The sequence below is a fragment of the Megalobrama amblycephala genome, linkage group LG12 (assembly GCF_018812025.1).
Source record: "Megalobrama amblycephala isolate DHTTF-2021 linkage group LG12, ASM1881202v1, whole genome shotgun sequence".
NCBI lineage: Eukaryota > Metazoa > Chordata > Actinopteri > Cypriniformes > Xenocyprididae > Megalobrama > Megalobrama amblycephala.
Genome location: NC_063055.1, coordinates 34,144,210 through 34,169,660, shown reverse-complemented (window position 1 = coordinate 34,169,660; position 25,451 = coordinate 34,144,210). Strand labels below are relative to the sequence as shown.

Sequence of the window (25,451 nt, the reverse complement as noted above, 5' to 3'; positions counted from 1 at the left end):
TAACCTGGCGTGCACCAAATGCACACACAGTTTGACTGTAATGGATACAATAAAATAAAAGACAATTTTTTTCTTCAAATGTCCATGAAATGTCTTTATCTGATTTTCTTTGCTCGGAATTCCAATCAGCTTTAGGGATTCTGTTGCCACTTGAAGCAGCCGATCATGCTCTTTAGATGGTATCTTGATTTAAACTAGGCAGGCTCACTTGTCTTCTTATCCCAAATCTTTCCACTCTTGAAACAAAACAAAAACAACAACAACACACTCTGACGATTGCCAATGAATGAATTTCGGATTCATGTAATCACATTCTTTTAATATAGTTCGATATTCAATATGAATTTTCCATTTAGAATTAAAAAATAATAAAGAAATTTCCTCATACTAAAAAAGTATGATGATAGAAAATATCAATGATGATATAAAAAATAAGATGAAGAATGAGTCTAAAAGTTTCAGACATTTGCAGTATTTTAACCCATTTAAAATTATATCTGTGATGTGGAAAGCCAGCAGAGAAAATGTCTTGGGTTAAGTATGCAACCTGGTTCCCTGAGAAGGGAACAAGACACTGTTGATGCTATGGGGAATGCCCTCAGAGTGACTGGTGTCTGAGCACGTGTACACCCACACTAATCTATTGGCAGACTAATCTATTATCTATCACTAATCTATTATCCCTTGCGCATAAAAGGGCACCTAAGCTACACGTCATCAACTATTTTGTCTGAAGGAGACATGCAGGCATGCCTTTAAGTATGGCAAAGAGATGCAGTGTCTCATTCCCATATGCAACCCAAGACTTTCCTTTTCCAAGTGGAACTTTGAAGCTGCTTCTTGGTGTTGACGATATGGGGAACACAATACCCATTATGCCATGCTGAGTAAATGACAGCCCACTAGGTTGTGAAATCCGTACAAGTAGAGTGAGCATAACATAAAGCGTATCAACACCTAAGCACACCATATGTGACTTTACAGTGGCACTGTTCCCTATTGCCAGTGTCCATTTTAGCAGAACATATTTTGGCCATAGGGAGCAGCCAACCGAAGGGAGCATGCAAACTTCTCAGATTTCAGTAGTAGTTAGAACGGCAGGCTACAACCTTAAGAAATGTCAACATCCAAAGGGGAGCAATGTCCCTGCCGAATAGACCTATAAAGGGAGGCAAAAGACATGGGACATATTGTTTTTTTTACACGCCCTGAAACTCTTATTCGCCAGGCTCTATACCCCGAGAGAAACAGAAGGGATACTTGAAACCCTATTAAGAAGTGTTCATTCCTATTTATCCAACTCTGATTATAGTATTATTATTATTATTTCTAGATTGTATTTCTAATTACGAAATAATCATAATTATTGATTATGTATTAATTTAGGTATTTGATTATTCTGGGTGTCCCATACTCTTAATTATTTGTTCATTACTAAGTCAGTGATAGACAGAAAACGAAAAGGTCTCAAATGATGTGACCCATGCTCCATTCATTGAGCCTTCCCATATGACCTATCCTGGACACTGATTTGCGGTAATACCAAACTCGCGATAATCTACTAGAAATAATGATTTAAGAATAATGCAGAATAAATCAAGAATAACATTTATTTGTCAGGTAAAATGTATCATGCCAATTACATAGTTAGACAATTAGAAGCCAATTCAAATAATAAACACATAACATTAATTGCTCAAAGATGACTGTAAGTGTAAGAAATGCAAAAAAGAAAGGGGGGGGGGGGGTTGCATAAATGTGTAAGGAGAGTTTAGGCAAGGCATTGTCCTATGCTATTTCTTTGAGATCTTCTCTCCAGATGAGTTTTATTGCTTTATTGCAGGCCGCTTGATCTCAACTTTTGTCTTAGCAGGAAAATCAAGTCTTACACTAGTTTGGAAGAAACTGCAGAGCAGGCTTCCGAATCTAACAGATCACCTGAAATGGCAAAAGGAGACTGGAAGATGGACACTGTGACGAGCAGGGCGGGCAAGAGCCGTGCGGGAACACAAGGCAGGTGATGCAAAGGATAACGAGCATCACCTGCAAGGTGCACCGGCCTTGAATCTCTCACGGAGGAGCTCCGGGAGCGTAAAAGGAGGAGCGACAACAGCGAAGGACGAGAGAGGACCAGGCCTGGACTTTATTTTATGTTTTATTATGTTTGTGCATTACTTTTGTTTTGTTCTTTGTTTATTTTGAGGGCTCTCCGACAGCATGTCCCTCCTTTCTCCCGGGTTTTGGCCTTAATGTAACACGGTTCGTTGATGTGGGAAGAAGGAGGCGGGAACCAGCGAACGTTCAAACAATAATCTTTAATAAAATAAACAAAGAACAAAACGAAAGAAATGGCGGCAGACCCTCACGGACGTCTGCCGGCCACACAAACATAATAAAACATAATATAAAATCCAGGTCTGGTCCTCTCTCGTCCTTCACTGTCGTCGCTCCTCCTTTTATGCTCCTGGAGCTCCTCTGTGAGAGACTCAAGGCCAGGTGCGCCTCGCAGGTGATGCTCGTTATCACTTGCATCACCGGCCTCGCGCCATTCCCTCACGGCTCTTGCCCGCCCTGCTCGTCACAAACACATCAAGAATTCCTCTGGCAGCTCTACCTGTGATCCCCACTAACCGAGGGGATAAGCTGTCTGCATCAATGTTCTCTTTGCCAGGGCGGTTTATGGTGAAATCAAGTTCGTAAGTTCTGCAGCCCATCTGCATCCAGTTGTGTTGACCTTGGTACTGGTCAGTATATAACTAAGCAGAATATTTTCACTGTATTTGGTAAAAATGGGTACGTAGTACAGATAATCTCAAAACCCCTCTGTGATGGACCACTTCAAGGCTATTTACTCTAGTTTCCCTGAGTAAAGATGATAGCTTTGTTCAGAGGCTGTCAGTGTGCAGGATCCATATGCAATGACTTTAAGCTTCCCACCTTGCCTTTGGTACAGAATAGCACTAAGTCCCTGGTTTGGGGTGTCTGTTTGGAGTATACGCAGCTGTGCAAAACCAGGGAATCCAAGGACCGGAGGTTCTGCCAAGCAGTCTATTAGTTTCTCCAATCTCTGCTGATGTTCTGTCCATAAAATGTGCTTCACGAGAAGGCACTCCTTTTTTGCTTTTTATACATTTGTTTGTGGTTCCATTACATCCTTCCTCATTTGTGTCAGCTGCTTCTTTCAGCAAGTCACAGCGATCTTGGAGAAATCTTTGTTGTACTGTCTATAATAACTCAACAGGCTAAGCACTGCCCTCAACTGTCTCACTGTACTGGGCCTTTTCTTTCTCAAGGTTCTTAGCGCTGCAGTGTCAACAGGGTCAAATTTACTTCCTTCTGTGGACACAATCCTCCCTAGGTAATGTACCATTTCCCACTCCCCAATCACCTGCATCTGCAAGCCCTTACTCTCATCAGGACTCCCTATATCTGCAGTCGCTTCCCTCACCTCAGTGTCTGGTCTTGACGTTGATACCTACCAGTCCACTTTCCTCACTCCTCACCTGATCATAGGGAAGTGAGCCTGTGACATCTATGTCATTATTAGTCCATATGTGTCAGCTGTGTGTTAGTAATCATCCTCATTATGTTCACTACTTAAGTTGTCTCTTCAACTTCGCATTCAGTTTCTGTTCGGCCTTGTCAATGTTCAGTGTGTGTGTTGCTGCCTGTTTGCCTGTCTAGTGGACTGTATCATTGTATGTGGCTGTAAGGCTTGATTTTCCTGCTAAATGAAAACTGAGATCAAGCATCCTGCAATAAAGCAATAAAGCGTATCTGGAGAGAAGATCTTAAAAGAATAGCATAGGACAACGCCTTGCCCCCACACATCTACAGTATGCAAACCCCCCACACACACACAAACTCTCCTTCCCCCTGCCTCAAGTCACTGAAAATTTATATTCTATGTATAATGTAACTTGTGTAATAATTGTTTTTCCCTTTTCATGTTTGGTATCATTTTAAGAGTGATACCAAACATGGTAAGTTGGTAAAATGGTCTCAATTTCACAGCAGTCACTAGAATTATGAAGAAGATGGAAAATTAAGGAAAATTCTGTCCTCTTTTTGGGTGGTATCTCTTCTCCTCTCCCCCAAAACAGGTGTTGGTGTAATAAACATTTACGATCCTTTTGTTCTGGTTCTGGTATAAAAGGTAAAGAGCAAAGCAGTCATGTGGGATCATCTGTAGCCCCCACAGAGATGGATGAATGTCTGAGGTTGAAAGTCGGGAACACTTCCTATAACACCAGATGTACTCGTTACATCAGAAAAAGAATGGCATCTACGCTAATATTAGTCTTTCTGTTTATCCCGAGGTTTACCGTAGTCAACCGGATCTGGGCCGTATCCAGCTGAGACCAAGGACCTGCACCTTGACACGACCACAACGCAGCCCTGAAGTATCAGCAGAGATCGAGTCAACTAGATCATCCATTGTGAAGGCCTCATCAACACGACAGCCAGTGCCACAGTTCCTCAACAGACTGTCCATACCGGCGTGATGAATACGATCCTCAACTGGACACGACCACAATGCAGCCCTGAAGTATCAGCAGAGATCGAGTCAACTGGATCATCCATTGTGAAGGCCTCATCGACACGACAGCCAGTAGCACAGTTCCTCAACAGACCTTCCATACCGGCGTGATGAATATGATCCTCAACTGGATGGAACTGAAATAAATACTTTGATTGTTGCAATCCTATCAGACTTATGATAGCAACCTGATTGTAACAAAGCACTGTTCGCCAGAGGAGAACTGGCCTCCCGACTAAGCCTGGTTTCTCCCAAGGTTTTTTTTTCTCCACTTTAACACCTATTTGCCACTTGTTTGCCACCTGATGTCACCTGATGGAGTTTGGGTTCCTTGCCGCTGTCGCCTTTGGCTTGCTTAGTTGGGGACACTTGACATTTGATATTCAATAGTATTCTTGACATTTATTCAACAGTGCTTCTGATCTGCCTGCATTGACACTATTATTTAAGAGCTGCTGTGCAGACAAATTATGTACCAGTTATCAATGTAAAGCTGCTTTGACACAATCTGCATTGTAAAAAGCGCTATATAAATAAAGGTGACTTGACTTGACTTGACTTGAGGACACTCACCCATCCCTGTGTATATATGCATTTCTTTGAGTAATCGATGTTATGCATTTAACATTTCTGAATTGGCTTTAATTGTCTAATTGTAATGTAATTGGCATCATATATTTTTACTTGACAAATAAAATGTTATATTTGGTTAATTCTGTATTATTCTTAATCCATTATTTCTAGTAGATCAAAGCGAAGGTATTACCTCAAATCTGTGTTCAGGATTGTTCATACGAAAGGTTTAATAGATGGAGCATGGGGCACGTCAATTAAATCCATTTCGATTTCTGACTATCACTGCCTTAAATAAGTTGCAGTTTTCGTAAATATATAAAAACTATGCTTTTTGTTACGAGTAAGCAGAGCGCGACCGACTTAAAGGTAGATATTTACCCTGCATCCAATGTTTAAGGTCAGACTGACGAGTTTGTGTCCGGGAAGAGTGCTCAAATCGGCCGAAGTAACTCTTCTAAAGCGATACCGGGACTGCAGTGAACGAAATAATTGAAGATTTAAGGTAATCAGAATAATCGAATATCTAAATTAATACATAACAAATTATTAATTTCTAATTGGAAACACAACCTAAGAGTAATAATCATTTGAAATTGGAGTCAGATTAAACGAGTGAAATTAAGTGAACATTCAGAGGCGCTGAAAAGGCATACACGCGTTAACCTTCGCCCAGGCGTGTCGGATTCCGTTTTTGGGCCGATGCGGGGTTCCTTACATGGCTATGCTTCAAACCGTCTTGCCATCTAACATTATTTTACATTATTTTATTTAACAAGAATTGGAGTATGTCACAAAAGAAAATTAAGAATCAAAAATATTTATAGAAGATTTATCCATAAACACAATTTAACTTGTTTTTAATTATTAATTTGGGTGGAAGTATGGTGTATTATAAAAAACTGAAGTAAAGAGCCAGAAAATATGATATATAAACATTATTTTAATTATTACCCAAATCAAACCCGAATTTGCAGTCTTTTTTCACAGAGTTTGCTGTCTTGTAAACATGTACACACGGCAGATGATGTAAACACAATGATTACCTCATTCATGTGCAGCAATATGAGTCTTTTTGATTGTTTGTTATTTATGTTTATATGAGAATGTTGTAGGTTACACCTCCCCATGTTAACAAACTTTCAAGACTATCAAGTTTATAAATTACCAACTTATAAAAACAAATTTTTAGTTGTCTTTGTACAGAAATGCTCACTTTATATGTAGCTTGGAGCCGCTGCTGTGATGCTGTACAAATACTTCCAGTGTGAATACTCGCGCAGCAGCAGCAGTGCGGCAGCAGTGATGATGTAGTTATGCTAACACACCGCTCAAGCTTGCGGTGTGAAACGGGCGTAACAGTGAGTACAGTAGACATCTAATCCACTTTGTTGACATGTGAAGTATTACCTTACTCGAGTTGCAAGAGTGTGATAGCGTTGTGCTGGGAAGCATTGTGGTCGTGGTGGGGATGCACTAGTTACATCCCTTTTCTGACACTGTGTTTTTCCCTTATTCTCAATGATGCGTCACTGAATTAAACTGTATGCACTTTAGTGACGCATGGCGGGACAAGTTACTTTTTACATTGGCACTCAGTTTTGTGAGCACACGCCAGATTGACTTTATCAAAGAGTAGTCTGTCACTCACATCAGCTTGTGTCAGAGAAACACATGCGGAGAAACACGCTTTGAACTATCTTTGGGTCATACTTCAAACTGGATTCAGCTTCCTGTGAAGCAAACAGAATCTTTTGCCTTAAATTATGTTTTATTAACAAAGTTCAGGAGGAGAGCTTTTAAGTGACCGATCCATTCATCACGTCATTCCAACAAGCAGACAGCAATCAATAATCAACATGTCTACCCAATCAGCATAAGTGGAGGACATCATAAATACGCAGCTATACTCACCTATGTTCCTCGACAGTTTTTCAGCATTTGGTCACAACCAAATTGTTACAATGTCCGAGATTGATATCTTCCTGTCTGATGATGAATCCCTCATTGTCCAGGATGTCACCGATGCAAGAAGCACCTGTGCTCCACAGGACACCTGTTCTCCACCACAGGACACCGCATCCGAGCCTCCAGTATCACCGCGTGGATGCGGCCCAACCACGCCGCTTCTCGTACCCCAAGATGCAGAGGCTTGCCCTCACCTCCACCTTCAAAACATACATCATCACCTTCAGCATCCTCCTACACATGGGCAGTGTTGGGGTTAAGACAAATGCTAATAAGCGATGATGTTCACTTTTCCAGGAGGATGAACAAAGCAGAGCTGTACAACCTGTATGTTTCACTTCAGTCACAGGGCCCCCGAAGCCACAATCTCAAAAAACACCATCACCTTCCCTTGCAAGAAAGGGCCTTCGAGCTTCAGGCCACGGCAGCAGGCCCTCTGCAAGTCTGGGCCGTGCCCTGTATTCCGAAGCTGCCAGTCCTCACTCTCATCTTTGCTCCACCAAACTACAGACCGCAGCTTTCCCCAGCATGGCACCTCACGTCACAATACCAGCCTCCATCGACACAAGCTGCCCTGGTTACAAATTAAGACTGCTGACACCACAGGCGGACCCATTCCCAACTCCAGTACCTCTCTATTCAGAGCTGATATTCCCATATACCACCCATTGAAACCCCTACTCAACGCCTCTATTAATTCCATTCTTCAAGCCGTTTCCCCCCAGAAGCCTCCAATCCTACCCAACTGCTTGGAAGTCCTTCCACTCCACATACAACCTGCCTTTTCCTCATTTTTCACTGCTCACCATCACTTCATTCATATCCTATCTCAACAGGATCAATAACCTCCAAGCCAGCTCCATCAAAGGTTATTTGAGCAGAATTCCGTTTTTCCACAAATTAATTTTTGGTTCACCCTCATCAGAAATGTTGATTAAAGGCATCCAAAAAACTCAACCCACCCACCCAGACGCCAGACAACCAATAACTCTAGAAATACTCACCAAATGTATCTCCACCTTGGTCGCTGGTCATCAGAGGCTTCCAAGAGCTACATCCGTTCCAATCACTTCCACATCAAAGAAGCTCAATGAACCCTCATCAGCTAAAACCCAAACCTTCAGGCTCACCACATCCACTCCAATTTAATATCATCAATCCACTTAACAACGGAAGCAATTCTACATCCTCTGCCGCATCAGCATCTCCCCAGTAGCTCCCGCAGGGGCTACCTAATTCTTTAACTGCCGCAGCAGTGTTATCTCCTCCACTCCCACAGGAGATCAGTTCTCTGTCCAAACTCGCCCAAAGGACAGTTGAAAAGCAAGTTGGAAAGCAAGTTTTGTCCACTGCCGCAGCAGTCATCTACTCCACTCCCACAGGAGCTCAGTTCTCCATCCAAACTCGCCCATTGGACAGTTGGAAAGCAAATTGAAAAGCTAGTTTGGTCCATTGCCGCAGCAGTCATCTACTCTGCTCCCACAGATAGCTCTAAGCCATCAAAACTTGCTCCACTGCCATAGCAGTGTCATCTATTCCGCTCCTGCAGGAGCTCAGCTCTCTGTCCAACTTACCCATTGGATAGTTGAAAGCAAGTTAAAAGCAAGTCTGGTCCACTGCCACAGCAGACATCTTTTCTGCTCCACAGGAGCTCCGTTATGCCATGCAAACTTGCTCCACTGCCGCAGCAGTGTCATCTACTCCACTCCCACAAGAGCTCTGCCACTCCGTCCATTTTCACAGCAGGGTCATCTCCTCCGCTCCTGCAGGAGCCCAATTCTCTGTAGAACCAGCTCATTGGATGGTTGGAAAGCAAATTTGAAACAAGTTCTGTTCCACCGCCACAGCAGTTTCATCTCCACCTCCCCAGCAGGAGCTCATTCTTTGTCCAACTGGCTTATTGGATGGTCTGAAACAAGTTATTCCCACAGCCACAGCAGCAGTATTATCTGCCTCTTTCTCTTTTCCAACTTGCTTCTACCGCTGTAGCAGTGCTGTATCCACTGCTCCGGCAGCATCCCTCCACCACCGCGTCTCCTCACACTCATCTAGTTATCTTCCTAACCGGAATACGGGGGGAGTACTCTGGGTTCGGGCCAAATACTGAGCTTGGAGCCCTCTCCTCGGACAGCACGCCAAATACCCATACCATTTACTTATCTGACTTATTTGTAAGTGTGAACTCTAGTGTGAAATCTAGACAGAGGAGGGATGTAATTAGAGAAAGGTGCAGAGAAAGATGGTGGATGTCTTGATGGTGGGGGCAAGGGTAGGCATTCACTCGATCGGATGGGCTGACGCCCCTGAGATGATGCATGGGCCCGGCAGCGGTGTTAGGCAGAGGGGAATCACTCCTAAGGCAAGCTCACACTACACGACTTTTGGCTGGATTTTACTGTCACAGACAGATTTCCAAAGTCTGCAACAAAACCAAATCGCAGTCAAATCGGTGCTTGTTGCGGCCACCGATTCTTGTTAAGTATGAGCAGTGTTGGGTGTAACACATTAAGTATTCTGAGTTACTTTATATCTAAGTTACTTTTTCAAATAAGTAACGCAAGTTACTTTTTCACATTTATTGACTGACAGCTCTCCTGTCCCCATGTTGAGAGAAATAAAGTCCAGAGGTGTTGTATGTGCTGTGTAAACATGATGGTTATTGTAGTTCTAGACTAAATGTGAACATGCATTTACTAATCACACTTGCAATCCCACTTTATTAACCAATGTCTTTGTTGCTGACCTTCAATTATCTAATTCAACCATACCAATAAGCAAAAATTACTTTAGCTTAGATTTATAAATTAGAGTGTTGATCTTCCTTGTACTGTATCCTATTCTTCTCCAGAATGGCAGCACAGCTGAAAGGTTTGTTTGAGCTTCACCCTCTACTGTACAGGCATACAGTACATGCTTTTCCTTCAGCCTTTTGGTGTGAAAGGACCTTAACATTTGCCAAAAATATAACTTTTTTTGTTATTAAAAACAAACAAACAAGCGAGAAAAAGTAACGCAAAAGTATTGTAACGCATTACTTTTCATAAAAAGTAACCAAGTAATGCAATTAGAAAAAAAGTACATTTTTAGTCGTTTTCACGGTTCCTTGTGAATGGCGGTAGTTTTGACAACGTTGTGGTCTTTATGCAAAAAAGTACATTGTTGTCATGTAAATGTGCCCTTACAGTCCTTTAGTGTGAGCTTGCCCTTAGGCCAGTGGATTGCGGCAGAGATTCCCCAAGGATAAAAGATCCATGACTTCGGACATGTTGGGCCAAATGCTGCAAAACTGTCATGGGACAGAGGTGATGGATAGCTATATACAGTTGTAAGAAAAAGTATGTGAACCACTTGCAGAATCTGTGAAAATATGAAAAATTTTAACAAAATAAGAGAGTACTGTCCAGAGTAAGATATTTTAGAGTAAAAGATGTTTATATATAGTCCACAAGGAGAAGAAAAAAGCTGAATTAATTCAAATGGCCCCATTCAACAGTATGTGAACCACTGGTTCTTAATACTGTGTGTGGTTACCTGATGATCTATGACTGTTTTTTTGTTTTGTGATTGTTGTTCATGAGTCCCTTGTTTGTTCTGAGCAGTTAAACTTTCTTCTTCAGAAAAAATCCTCCAGGTCCTGCAGATTCTTCTGTGTTTAAGCATTTTTTGCATATTTGAACCCTTTCTAGCAGTGACTAAATGATTTTCAGATACATTTTATCACACTGAGGACAACTGAAATATCTTACTCAGGACAGTACTAAACAAAAAATAACATGCATTTTGTATGATCTCTCTTATTTTGTTAAAGTTATTCACATTTTCACAGAATCTGCAAGTGGTTCACATACTTTTTCTTGCAACTGTATAGAGGCCTCTTCTCGCGCTGATTGGTTGGATTATCTGAACATGCTCCTCCCGAACTTAAATAAACTTCTAATAAAAATCTTTTCATATCCATGTTAATTAGATGCATATCCAGAGCATATGCTCTGAAAGAACTCACTCTGGAGCTCACTCCATCGCAGTCAATAGGATTGCATCTGAAAATAGCAACAACTGAAACATATTATGAAAATAAAACAAATATTTTCTATTTCTTTCTTTTTTCTTTTTTTTTTTTTTACCATGCCAATAAATCTACTTGATTTGCTATGAGAAGAGACATGACTTGACCACAGACCACGTCTCTGTTCATGGTATGTAAACACTTAATTATATATTTTGCAAAATTGCTATCAATAGTCATTTATATCTATTTAAAAAAAACTACATGTACTGCTACATGTACTGTGCTAGACTAACTGGGACTAGTCACAGCACTTACATATTGTTGCCCTATTGTTGGTTTGATTGCTTCTATTGTTGTCCTCATTTGTAAATCGCTTTGGATAAAAGCATCTGCTAACTGTACAGCATCTTACTGTAAATGTAGTAAATATTTTTTTGATTACTTTCATGTGACTGATTAATTGATCAGTCACATTGACTATATATTTACATGTACATTTACCCATTCAGCATATCCAAAGTTCTGTCATCAGATTCATGTAATTTGATGTCATTTCTCTTCAAGACCTCCAATTGCTTGACTTAAAACACTGATTAATTGTGTCCGCTTAATTGTGCACATAAAGGCAGGCGTCCCAAAACTTTTGGCAATATAGTACATGATGATGCGATGGAGCTTGAGAACTTTATCCAAAAAACCATCTGGGTGTCACAACTCCTATCTGCATGCTTACTGCAACAACCCGCTCTGCATCCTCCGCCCTCTGTAACACCTGTCGCCCTTCCAGCACAAGAGCCAATGCAGATCGACTCCAATCATCTCACTCTTGATGAGTGTCAGCGGAGGATTACGAACCTTGTTGTGGGGGAGAAGGACACATTATAACCAACTGTCTAGTCCGACCACCATGCCCAGCAGTGAGTACAATTCAACTTCCTCCTCAAATTGCTCCTTTAATTAGAAATACAGTATATATCCTAACCCATCATACTTCTTTTTCAGCACAAGGCTTGCGGTCGTGTATAGACTACCGGACCTTAAACTCACAAACAGTTAAGTTCAGCTACCCCCTTCCTAGAACTAGATGAACGAGGTATTCCGTGACTTCCTCAACCAGTTCGTCATCATCTACATAGACAACATCCTCTTTTATTCCCGAACTCTGACTGAGCATCGTCAATATGTGGAGCAGGTCCTTCAGTGTCTTCGTAAAAAATAGGTTAATTCAAACTCTCTTCAAACAAACTGCTTGCAACCATACAAAGTTTCAGTTGGCTGTTACATTTGTATTAAAATCATAATTCACAAATTTGGTAACACTTTATTTTGATGGTCCACTTTAGACTTTCTGTTGACTATATGGTATACGTTTCACCTACATGTCCACTCACTCTCATTTGAGTATTAGTAGACTGTCTGCTTAATATCTGCTAACACTTAATGTGATGGTTTGTCAACAGACGTTCTATTCTGCTTATTATTATTTCAAGGAGAGTTCTATTCTCCTTATTCTCCTAACCCTAACCCGACCCCTAACAGTCTTCAAATACTGCACGATTCTAATAGTGCACGATACTGACCATAATTCTCTGTCTTCCACATCTTTTTACACTTGAATGGACAAATACAAAAAAAAGTCAAAATATTCCCGTAAACACTGTCAGTTATGTCTTAAGTGAATGTAAACTGTTAACAAAGAAAACACATAACAGTATATCCGTGCAGCTCTTAAAGTGACAGCAACCTTAAATTCCTGCTGCCATCAATAGTTAATCAAACAACAAAAGATAAAGAGAAAATTCTCTCACTGTTCTTAACTGAATAACTTTTGTAACTATATTTGTAATGTATATTTTATTTATAAAGTGCATTGTTATTTTACATTTGATTAGTTTCTGTAGCTGAATACCTGAAAATCTGCAGCTAGTGTTGTGGAAAAAATCTTTATTCCTTTCGTGGTGAGAATGTAATGAAACAAATACTCAAATGTCTTTGTTGATTTTATTCTTGCAAGAAGGTTGTTCAATGCAGATACAGAGTTCCACAAGAAACACCCTCACACAGTGCTGGCTGTCTTATATACCCATCTTATTGTTCCTTGTTACCCCAAACCAATCTTAAAACATGTTACTTTATTAGGATCATAAAAATTAATTTTCATGTATTTTATGTAAAATAAGAGAAGTCTAAACCTTAGCAGATGCCTTATTGAACTCCAAGCTGCCTAGACAAAACATCTGCACCCTTGCCTCACTTCCTTTGATTAGTTTCAGAAGCGCTTCTCAAAAAAATAACAACATAAGCAGTCATTTTCCACTGAACAATCTGTATTAAATGTCATACAAGACAGAAAGAAAACAAATATCAATGCATCATTTTATAAATCAAGAAAATAAATGATAAATAATAAAAATTCCTCTACACTAGACTGTTAACACATTCTTATTGCTCCCACATGATATGCATTTCTGGTAAACTATTTGCAAAACTCTCAGTGCTCTAGAATATTTCTAATAGTAAATGCTTACCACTTATCTAATATTATGATTCACTTGCAAAAAATGTTTTGTTCCTCCATGTCTCAAATACTGTTTAAAAGTCACACAATTGTTCATTGAAATACCAAAGAAAAAAATGGAACAAGAAAGAGGAGGAGGAAGATCGTATCAGAGGCCTGTCATTCTGCTTTGCATGCTGTTTGGCCACAGAACCATAATCAGTCATATGGATCAAATTAAGTAGTCACATCAAATTGGCAGGATAACACATTCTTATCCATGACCAGTGTCATTATTTTTGTAGTATCAGATTATCACCCTTCCCCCAAAAAATATAGTAATTAATTATGAAATGTGTGTATAATTTGGGGAAACTGGTGTATAATTCTGTGAACCATATGTATCCAGTTAAATGTATCATGTCCTTAAAAATAAAGGCCTTCTGAAGCAAAGTGATGTGTCTGTGTAAGAAAAATATCCATATTTAAAACTGTAAAAACTAAAATAACTAGCTTCTGACAGATGGCCGTACGCATCGATTTACGGCGAAAGAGTGAACACTGATCCGACGCATGACGTATTGACAAACGCGGAAGCGCAGAGGAGGGAGCAAAACAACACCAGTCACGAATAAGTACTTATGTCGGATTTTAATATAAGAAAAGAGGAGCTTGAGTTTGTTGCCCAGCCCTATTTGTTTGAAAAGCGAGAGGCGTCAAAGTTTGCGCTACTCCTACATCGCGTCAGGGGTTGCTCTTTTGGCATAAGTCGACGTGCGTATGTCCGTCTGCCGGAAGCTAGTTATTTTAGTTTTAAATATGGATATTTTTCTTACACAAACACATCGCTTTGCTTTAGAAGGCCTTTATTAACTCTCACAGAGCTGTGTGGGTATCTTTTATGATGGATGCTTGCACTTTTTTGGGCTTCAAAATCTCATCCTCAATAGAATACAATAGTGAATACACTGCCATTATAAAGCTTGGAAGGGCCAGGACATTATTTAATATAACTCCGATTGCATTCGTCTGAAAGAAGAAAGTCATATACACCTAGGATGGCTTGAGGGTGAGTAAATCATGGGGTAATTTTCATTTTTTGGGTGAACTAACCCTTTAAAACAGAGTCACAGCCTGTAGTCCATGCACCAAGGAGAGTTCCGGCACCTCCCTGCGAGCATCTAAAAAAGGAGTTGGACAGGGTGACATTGGGTGTGAGTGACTGGGTCAAATCAATAGTCTGTGTAAAGAAAATAATGGTTAGATCTGAAAAACTTGAATGAGAGCATAACATTATCAAATTCCTAAAATCACAAGTGAAATGGCAGGTGAAATGGCAATCTTTTAGCAAACTTGATCAGTCCCAGGGGTTCTGGCAAATCAAGCTAGAGTAACAGAGCACGAAATATTGCACCTTCATAACTCACTTTGGACGAGATTGTTTTCTGAATAAGGTTGTAATGAGCTATTTTATGGATGGTATAACTGGGTCAGCACTGTGGCTCAAGTGTGTCGCCTCACAGAAAGGAGTTCCCCGGCTGAGCCAGGAGGCCTTTCTGTGTGGAGTTTGCATGTTTTCCCTGTGTCTGCTTGGTTTCCCTCACAATCCAAAAATATGCTGTATAGGTAATTGGAGACACCAAAAATTGTGAATTGTGGACTCTCTGTGCTCCCTTTTAATCTTTACCATGTTTCTTAATAGTGTTTTTACACAACACTGCCATCTAGTGGTACATCAACCACACAGCAATAATAACAATGATCTTGAATGTTACTGTACATCCGCCTTTTCTTTAGAGTGACACATCATTCATCATAATATTCAACATTTTAAACACAAAATGTAAAAATAGGCATGCCACTGAACACTAAAACTTTACACAAACTGAAACAAGTTCTGCATCACATTTTTACATATCAGAATTAAAGGGTTGGATTCTCATGCTAAACAGGGCCGAAGTTTCAAAACACGAGTTGGACGTATGACAGAGTATTTCTGTGACAAATACCAGTTTCGGGGAGTTTTTTTTCAAGTATGGCCCTTCTCCCTAAGCATGCGCACACACATCACCCAGAGCAATAGCAAGAGCAAGAGCACACCCATCAACATGCTTTGTTTTGGGTTATGGAAGTCCAGAGATTTTTCAACAAAGGGTAGATGTGCAATTATTCACTGGAGAAAGATCATCTTGCTGATGCTCATTTAAAGTCTCTTAACTAACTACGGCGATTTCTTCTGACCACTTGACCAGTTTCTGTTTGCACTGCTTTGTAAGATCTGGGATTAATTTCTTTTAATTACAGTCGCTTTTCTGCTCCATTTATTTGCATTCAACTCTCACTACATCCTTTTTGAAAAGAGGTAATTTGGTTGCTCTTTCTCTTAAATGCTGGAAATCATACTGCCTTGCAAATTGCTGGAACTCCTTGCAGTTATAACATGGCCCATTGTCACTAACTACTGCTTTATGAATTCCATGTCTGGCAAATATCAACTTGATTTATTACATTACTGGCTGTACCTGCTAAAACCATCTATTAGGAATAATAATATATCACAAACAGAAAATCTTTCCAATTGAAATGAAAGAGATCAGTTCCAACCTTTTCCCAAGTTTCAGAAGTCTGCTATTATCATGGCTTGCTTGTTTGTGTATTTGAGGCATGTTTCTATATACCATCTTCTCAATGTCAGCATTTATACCTGGCCAGTATACTGCTTATCTGGCTCTTCTCTTGCATTTTTCTATTCCCAAATGTAAACCATAAACTTCACTATAGAATATTTCACATTCAAATACTAATCCTAAACACTCTTTTTCTGGTTGTGCATACTGTCGTTCAGCATCTGTCATGGTCCTATAAGCATACGCTGCTCTCCATCCAGCACCATCAGATTGTAGCAGTATTGCACCTAACCTATATTTTTAAGCATCTAGATATCTTCAGTGGTTTTGCCAAATCAAAGAAGGTCAGTATCTCAGTCTCTGTGGTCAATGTTGCTTTCAGGTCAGTCCACTCTTTTACATGTTTAGTAGTCCATCTAAACCAGGGGTGTCCAGTCCTGCTCCTGGAGGGCCACTGTCCTGCAGAGTTTAGCTCCAACCCCAATTAAACACACCTGAACCAGCTAATCAAGGTCTTAGTCACTCCAAACTTCCAGGTGAATGTATTCACATCATTTATATATGTATGAGGCGCACATGTGAAGTTAGAATTTTTGAGGAAAAAGGACACAATTACAAATTTGTAATGTGTAACGAAAAAGTAATATAACAAGTAGTGTAAAAAAAACACTGTTGGTAGAAGTAATAAGTAAAGTAATAATATTACTTTTGAAAACAAGTACATGTAACAATTGAACACTATTATGGACGTCCTGAAAGTGTTCTTTATTACAAGTTTAAAAAAAGAAGAGAAACAAAAATTGTGTTTACATTACATTGTTACATTAGTGTTGATGCAATCATCTAAACAAAAGCTTTTTATATGTCAAGTACTCATTTTATTCTCAAAAATCACATACTATCTTAATGCAGATTGAACCCCAGAATAGATTCTCTTTGCCTATGTGTTTCTTTAACATTGTGGTAACATAAAAGTGAAGAACCTAAGCCACTAACACAGAGTTTAAGAGTTCACACCTATCCACCTTATTTTGCAACTCGAAAGTAAGCTAATTTCTGTGAATGTGCTAGACTTCCAATTCATTAGCCTCTAAATAACTAGAAGAATAACAAAGTGCAGTAGATGGCAAAACTATTTGTGCTACAAATCATGTTTATGATTACGATAACAGATTCAGATAATATGATAACAAATACCAGCAATATCCATCAGCATAAAGGACTGTTTTTGTTCAGCTAAAATAACTGGAAGTGGATGAGACCGGAAGCCTTGCACATTCAAGTTACAAATGGCAGCACTGCTCTTACTTTAAAAAATAAGGTGGATACACAAAGACTAATGTCTAAGTCCTACTGATAGTTTGGGTGTAATTCTGAATAGATGTTTGAAAGTATGCAGGAGTGTTCTTTTGTGGTTGGAATATTATGATGTATGATTTTGGTATGAAATAGCTAAAGAGAATTCCATTTATACTGGATATTTGGGCCATTGCATTTAAAAGAGTGATGTATTTGCTTTTGAAAGATAGGTATGCTGTGTAATATACAATCCAGGTCAGATAGTACAATATTAGACTGAAGGTTATTGATTTGGCCTCATTGTAATTTTTCGGCAGATCTCTTGCCATATAGGAAAACAGGAGACACAGGAAACCAAGAAACCAACCTATGAACACAACTATAGTTATGGTTAATGCATTCCCCATTTCACAGATGAGCATAATTTGATCTTTAAAAGTCCATGAGTCGGCGATGGGTTTGTCAGGAGAGAAAGTCATCCATACAACACAAGAAATTAAATGAATGACAGACACAGATGCAATGAAGAGCCACTGTCCATTGTGCTTTACCCAAAGGCTGTGCACCCTAGGGAACTGAGCAGCCATTTTAAAAACACAAATAATTTGAAAGGAACGGACAGTCAAACAGGAAATACAGACAGTGAAGAAAAATGCAAATATGGCATTTCTCATGAGGCAAAGTGCAGATGTGGGTTCTCCAAAGAAAAAGAACGCACTTATACTAGACAAAATCAAGCATGTCAACATCAGGAAACACATGCTACCACCAGCAGACCTCACCACTGGTGTGTTGTAATTGTAGGCGAAAATACAAAATATGGCAATGAGTAAAATAATTATACATATGGCAGAAACCAAGACAGCGATGGAGGGGATTTCTGTGAACTGAAGATAGACAACAGAACGTGTCTTACATGTTGTGCTGCCTTCATCAGACCATTCATTATCTGCACATGGAAAACAGGTATAGGGGTCCCCTGAAAAAATAATATGAATGTTTATAATAGTATTTTCCAAAAGCTTGGTGAAAAAGAAGTACAGTACACTAAAAGAATATACTTCACTTTTGTACTATTTTCATAAGGTGGAAATTCTAACCTACAAAAATTCAAATTGTTCACACTTGTAACACAGCTAGTCATTCTTTCAAAATCTATACATGTTTTCTTTCCATTTCCATTTAATCATTTAGCAGATGCTTTTATCCAAAGCGACTTACAAATGAGAAGAACAATAGAAGCAATCAGACCAGTAAGAGGGCAACAGTATACAAGTGCTGTAACAAGTCTCAGTTAGTCTAGCACAGCACAGATACCAAAGTTTTTTTTCTACATAATATTTGTTTCAAAACACAAGCTCATTCTAATGGTTAATGAGAACATTTGGTTAAATCACCAGAACATAATACTATGATCTTCTTTCAGTGTAGTATTTTTAGCAATCAGTTAATTCAATAGTAAATAATGCAAGATACATATTTCAAATCAGCCTTGCTGAATTAAAGATGTTACGGTAATGCAGGCTATAGTTGTTGCATTAAAAAAATTCGCACATTACCTAACATGTAACTGACTTAAAGGCACAATATGGAAATTTTCACCACTAGAGGTCTCTTATTCAAAACAAAGGTGTAGCTTGATGCCATGGAATCATGGGAGGGGTTGTCTTTACGTCTACAGCCGCTGGAAAAGGACTCGGGATGGGACTCAGGCAGAAATCATGTTCATGGATGAGATTATTTATGTTTTAAAGTTGTTTTCCTCAAGGGAACCAAAAAATATCCCCACAAGGACAATAATTTTGGATATTGCCATCTGTCCCCTATGTAGGGTTTACCAGGATCACACATACACACCCTTTGTGAACATTGTGGTTTTCATGTGAGATAAATTGCTTATTCTGTAATTATTTCCTTATATTTAGTTATCCCTTTTGGAAATTGCAAGCCACTTTTATAGAATGTATAGATGTACTGAATGATTCATCGATTACATATTAAGATCAGTTGGTTTAAATGATAGACAAATGTACTAAACTAAACAAGAAGAGATGCTAATGAAAAGATAGCATTATAGTAGTAACAGCATTATGAAAGGCAGTTACTGTGAATTAAACATTTATATAGATTAAACACTTATTTTTTGTAGTGAAAAGGATACTTTGTGATTTTGTGTTTTCTATTAACATAATTTAAAATATGCTGAAACTTAAAAAAAAAAAAATGCAATTTTGTGTAGCAGCGCATGTCCAGGTACACCGATCAGGCATAACATTATGACCACACCTAATATTGTGTTGGTCACTCTTTTGCTGGCAAAACAGCCCTGACCTGTTGAGGCATGGACTCCACTAGACCTCTGAAGGTGTGTTGTGGCATCTGGCACCAAGATGTTAGTAGCAGATCCTTTAAGTCCTGTAAGTTGTGAGGTGGAGCCTGCATGGATCGGACTTGTTTGTTCAGCACATCCCACAGATGCTCGATTGGATTGAGATCTGGGGAATTTGGAGGCCAAGTCAACACCTCAAACTCGTTGTTGTGCTCCTCAAACCATTCCTAAACCATTTTTGCATTTTGGCAGGACGCATTATCCTGCTGAAAGAGGCCACATTCATCAGACCAGGGCACCTTCTTCCATTGATCTGCGGTCCAGTTCTGATGCTCACGTGTCCACTGTTGGCTCTTTCGGCGGTAGACAGGGGTCAGCATGGGCACCCTGACTGGTCTGCGGCTATGTAGTCCCATACACAGCCAACTGCGATGCACTGTGTATTCTGACACCTTTCTATCAGAACCAGCATTAACTTGAGCAATTTGAGCTACAGTAGCTTGTCTGTTGGATCGGACCACACGGGCCAGCCTTCGTTTCCAACGTGCATCAATGAGCCTTGGCCACCCATGACCCTGTCGCCCGTTCACCACTGTTCCTTCTTTAGAGGACTTTTGATAGATACTGACCACTGCAGACTGAGAACACCCCACAAGAGCTGCAGTTTTGGAGATGCTCTGACCCAGTCGTCTAGCCATCACAATTTGGTCCTTGTCAAACTTGCTCAAATCCTTACACATTTTTCCTGCATGTAACACATCAACTTCGAGGACAAAATGTTCACTTGCTGCCTAATATATCCCACCCACTAACAGGTGCCATGATGAAGAGATAATCAGTGTTATTCACGTCACCGGTCCAGTGGTCATAATATTATGCCTGTTGTATATGTTCATGTTCATATTTGCATAAATTCTGGGACTGTTCTCAAATTGAGCAGTTCTGGTCTTCGGTCCGGGACTTACTGATAGATCTTCTGAGGACTCAGATCCAAAAGGACCCTCTGGTTTTTCTTTTGCTAGATGATTCTTCGCTGTCACTGTCTGTCAATCAAAAGAGGATTCTGTCTGCTGCCCTTACTGCTGATAAAAAGGTCATCCTGAAACTGTGGTTGGAACCATCTACCCCAGCTATGTCTATTTGGATATCCTACTTGCCCTTTTGGAGCGCACCACAGCTAAAGTGCACGGCATTTATTTATTAATTATTTATTTTAATTTATTAAGACTAATCTTTATATCTTATGATTGTGGGCGACTCTTGGGCTTTGTTGTAAATAGTTTGTTGTAAAAAATGTCTAATAAATAAAAAAAATCACAAATAAAGTGAAATTTTAATGTTTTTTTCTGAGATTACTTCTAAGAGTTTTGAAAATGTAGCACTTGCTTGTGAAAATTACAACAAAAAAATTACAAATCTGAACTGCATGTAATGTTTTTAGATACTTAATTTGTACTTACGAGAATAATTCACATAGCTATTGCATGGGCATTTTTTACACGTAAAACAGCAACTATGAAAACCTTCAGGTTGCCTTGAAAATCCCTCCTTACACTCAGCAGAGCAGTTTGAGAAAGGAACCTTAAAGGAACAGGAAAATGTTTCATTAAATTTAAAGTTTTTCTCAACTGATTTTACACATTTCTGTAAACTGAGGTCAATATTCTCAAACAACTCAGCCATCTGAAAAATATTAAATTTCTATTACAAATTACAAATCACATAATTCCCTACCCACAAATTTCTCAGATCTTGATTTCAAACATAGAAAAAAATCTTTTGTCAGCTTTATGATAAATTTGCTTTTTCAGTAGTACACATGCATATGCAATCAACAGAGAACAATCTACACCCTGAATTCCGGAAATGTTGGGATGTTTTTTTAAATTTGAATAAGATGACATCTAAAAGACTTTCAAATCACATGAGCCAATATTTTATTCACAACAGAACATAGATAACATAACAAATGTTTAAAGTGAGAAATTTTACAATTTTATGCACAAAATGAGCTCATTTCAAATTTGATGCCTGCTACAGGTCTCAAAATAGTTGGGACAGGGGCATGTTTACCATGGTGTAGCATCTCCTCTTCTTTTCAAAACAGTGTTAAGATATCTGGGCATTGAGGTTATGAGTTTTTGGAGTTTTGGTGTTGAAATTTGGTCCCATTCTTGCCTGATATAGGTTTCCAGCTGGTGAAGAGTTTGTGGTCATCTTTGATGTATTTTTCTCTATAGGTGAAAGATCTGGACTGCAGGCAGGTCAATTCAGCACATTCTCTTCTAGATGAAGCCATGCTGTTGTAATAGCTGCAGTATGTGGTTTTGCATTGTCCTGCTGAAATACACAAGGCCTTCCCTGAAACAGACGTCGTCTGGAGGGGAGAATATGTTGCTCTAAAACCTTTATATACCTTTCAGCATTCATAGTGCCTTCCAAAACATGCAAGCTCCCCATACCGTATGCACTTATGCACCCCCATACCATCAGAGATGCTGGCTTTTGAATTGAACACTGATAACATGCTGGAAGATCTCTCTTCTATTTAGTCCGGAGGACACGGTATCCATGATTTCTAACAAGAATGTCAAATTTGGACTCATCTGACCATAGAACACTTTTCCACTTTAAAACAGTCCATTTTAAATGAGCCTTGGCCCACAGGACACAACAGCGCTTCTGGACCATGTTCACATATGGCTTTCTTTTTGCATGATAGAGCTTTAGTTGGCATCTGCAGATGGCACGGCGGATTGTGTTTACCTACAGTGGTTTCTGAAAGTATTCCTGGGCCCATTTAACAATGTCATTGACACTATCATGCCGATGAGTGATGCAGTGTCATCTGAGGGCCTGAAGACCATGGGCATCCAATAAAGGTCTTCGGCCTTGTCCCTTATGCACAGAGATTTCTACAGTTTCTCTGAATCTTTTGATGATGTTGTTATGCACTGTAGATGATGAGATTTGGAAAGCCTTTGCAGTTTGACATTGAGGAAAAGTTTTTAAAGTATTCCACAATCTTTTTACACACTCTTTCACAGCTCTGCCCATCTTTACTTCTGAGAGACTCTGCCTCTCTAAGACATCCCTTTTATAGTTAATCATGTTACAGACCTGATATCAGTTAACTTAATTAGTTGCTAGATGTTCTTCCAGCTGAATCTTTTCAAAATGTCTTGCTTTTTCAGCCATTTGTTGCCCCCCTGCCAACTTTTTTGAGACCTGTAGCAGGCATCAAATTTGAAATGAGCTCATTTAGTGGATAAAAGTATAAAAATTCTCCATTTAAACATTTGTTATGTCATCTATGTACTATTGTGAATAAAATATTGGCTCATGTGATTTGAAAGTCTTTTAGTTTTCACTTTATTCCAATTTAAAAAAACATCCCAACATTTCCAGAATTCGGGTTGTAATAGTCTTAATGTCAGTATTTAAAAATTGATTGAGAAAAACTGGAATCTGTAAAGTTAAATGTTTAGATAAAGGCTCATCAAATTAAGACTTACAGAACCATTGTTATGCCAGGGCAGGAGAGAGTTGTTGATGGTAAAAGTCACTTCTGGATATGTATCATATGTGCCCACCATCTCAAACTGTGGAGGATTCACATCAGTGTGCCAGAGCACAACTGCATAACTGATGGTTGGATCATAATTATCATCATATTTCACCTGACGGCCATTGAGTGGAAAATCCAGCTTCTTTATTTCTCTCAGAACCTGTTATGAGTTGTGGTGATTTATTTATTTATATATATTTTTTTAACAACAACAACAACAACAAAAAATAATTAAAATATTACTATAACTTTAGTAAAATAAATATTACCTTTGTTTTATTCATTAATGAATTATAATATAAAAATCAAATAATATCATATCATATAATATAATATGCAATTTCATAAAAATATTAACAATATTAATCATTATTTAATTAATTAAAACATTGTTATTCAATAATGCAATTAAAATAATGATTGAAATTGTCATGGATTCAAATGAATTCACTCACCATGTATGGCTTAACCGCTGTGTTTTTGCGGCATTCATTCATGTCGCACTGCAGAACTTTATGTAAAGCATGAGCTATGGTATATATGGCAGCATAGATGGCAAAGGATAATGTGGGATTTTCATTTATAATCTCCTCTGCGGTCAACATTGTGCAGTAATCACAAACTTGATTACATGTCTTACTCGTACTCTGGATGTCACTTTCTTCATAATGGTTAACATCAGTTGTTCTCCTGTCTTTATAGACAAATTCATTAAATCCAGGCACTGACAACAATCTCTCCGTAATACCAATGACTGTGCCAATTTTCCCAATTCCTGGTTCTCTTGGAAGCTGTTGATTCATTGCCCATGCCTGACTTGCAATCCATACTTTGTCTTGGATGTTGTTTGCTATGGCTGCTTTGATAATTTTGCTTGCATATTGTGGCACAGCAAAAACAACAATGACATTGATGTTTAGCATTTCAATCTTTTGAAATGTTAGACTGTAGTTTGCGTTTAGGCTTAGACGCTCTTGATAGGCCAGACAAATGCCAGTATTGCTTATATACTCGTTAAACAGCTTTAGTCCGTCTGAACTGTAATCATCTTGGCTACCAAGAAAGGCAACCCAGTTCCATCCAAACCACCGTATGATGTGAATAATCATCTCTATCAGGTTTTTGTTGCAAGGGGTTGTTCTTACAAAAGAGGGATACTTTAGTTTGTTGCTTAACGCATAGCTAGAAGCTCCATAATTCACCTTTGAAAGAAAAGAAAACAGTAAACAGTAAATTTATTAGCATTATATATATAGTAACTTGTCCTGAACAAAAGGGAAGGGAGTAAGTGCGTAAGCATTTTGTTATGTAAACTGTATAAAAAGAAACAATTTACCAATGGTATAAGGTCCATTGTGATCAGTGGTGCAATAGTAATAGTTCTTGTGCTTCCATATGGCCCTGTTAAAGCAATCACTTTAGGCCGATAGTTGTTGAGTTTTTCTTTAGGTTTTATTGATCCATTATTTGAGATAAAACTTAAGACTGATGGGAAATTCTTTGTATTAGAACAATGGTCAAAAATTTCATAGCCCAGAGAAACATTGGGCAGAAGAGTGGTGGAGTTGTTAATCTCCTCAACAGCAAACCTCATTACTTGCAACATCTGATAGTCAGATTTTGAGGAACGGTGCCTTGAAAACATCAGTGAGGAAGTTAATAGCATGTAATTGAAGTTTTATTTTATAAAGTTGACTTTGAGGAAATGCTGCTTTGATTTACAATATTGCATATTGATAACCCGGCTGATCCTTGCTTACCTGAAACATTCAGTGGTCTCTGGGAAGAACAGGGGAGTTGCTTGTTCAATTTCATGTAAAGCGAAAAGGCCACCCAATAAGTATTCTCCTTCCAAGCTGAACTCACTTTTTGAGCAAGAAACTTTGAAAAAGAAACAATTAGTAAAGCCCACAAGGAAAATGTAAATGCTACTGAGACACATTGTTTAAGATGGCCTTTTGGTCATGAAACAGGGATGTGCAGTAGCTAGTCGTTTGAGTGTCAGGCTTATATTCTACTCTTAATTTTCTTAAAACTCATT

At 38.9% G+C, this 25,451-nt stretch overlaps 2 protein-coding genes and 1 long non-coding RNA gene across 3 annotated transcripts; 1 reads left to right on the top strand and 2 right to left on the bottom strand.

Moving 5' to 3' along the window:
* Positions 1-11,032: 11,032 nt before the first annotated feature.
* On the top strand, positions 11,033-12,338 carry LOC125279330. Its single transcript, XR_007187374.1, has 3 exons — positions 11,033-11,277; positions 11,878-12,007; positions 12,093-12,338. It is a non-coding gene; the product is annotated as an uncharacterized LOC125279330 (long non-coding RNA).
* Positions 12,339-17,557: 5,219 nt separating this feature from the next.
* LOC125279299 (taste receptor type 1 member 1-like) lies at positions 17,558-19,892 on the bottom strand. Its single transcript, XM_048208808.1, has 2 exons — positions 19,845-19,892; positions 17,558-18,586 (listed from the first exon to the last, which is right to left on the bottom strand). The coding sequence occupies exons 1-2, from the start codon at positions 19,890-19,892 to the stop codon at positions 17,558-17,560; spliced, it is 1,077 nt and encodes a 358-aa protein (XP_048064765.1).
* Positions 19,893-21,163: 1,271 nt separating this feature from the next.
* LOC125280013 (taste receptor type 1 member 1-like) lies at positions 21,164-25,097 on the bottom strand. The gene is made up of 4 exons (XM_048210312.1): positions 24,747-25,097; positions 23,866-24,612; positions 23,358-23,570; positions 21,164-21,423 (listed from the first exon to the last, which is right to left on the bottom strand). The coding sequence occupies exons 1-4, from the start codon at positions 25,074-25,076 to the stop codon at positions 21,280-21,282; spliced, it is 1,434 nt and encodes a 477-aa protein (XP_048066269.1). The 5' UTR covers positions 25,077-25,097; the 3' UTR covers positions 21,164-21,279.
* Between the last annotated feature and the right edge of the window lie 354 nt (positions 25,098-25,451).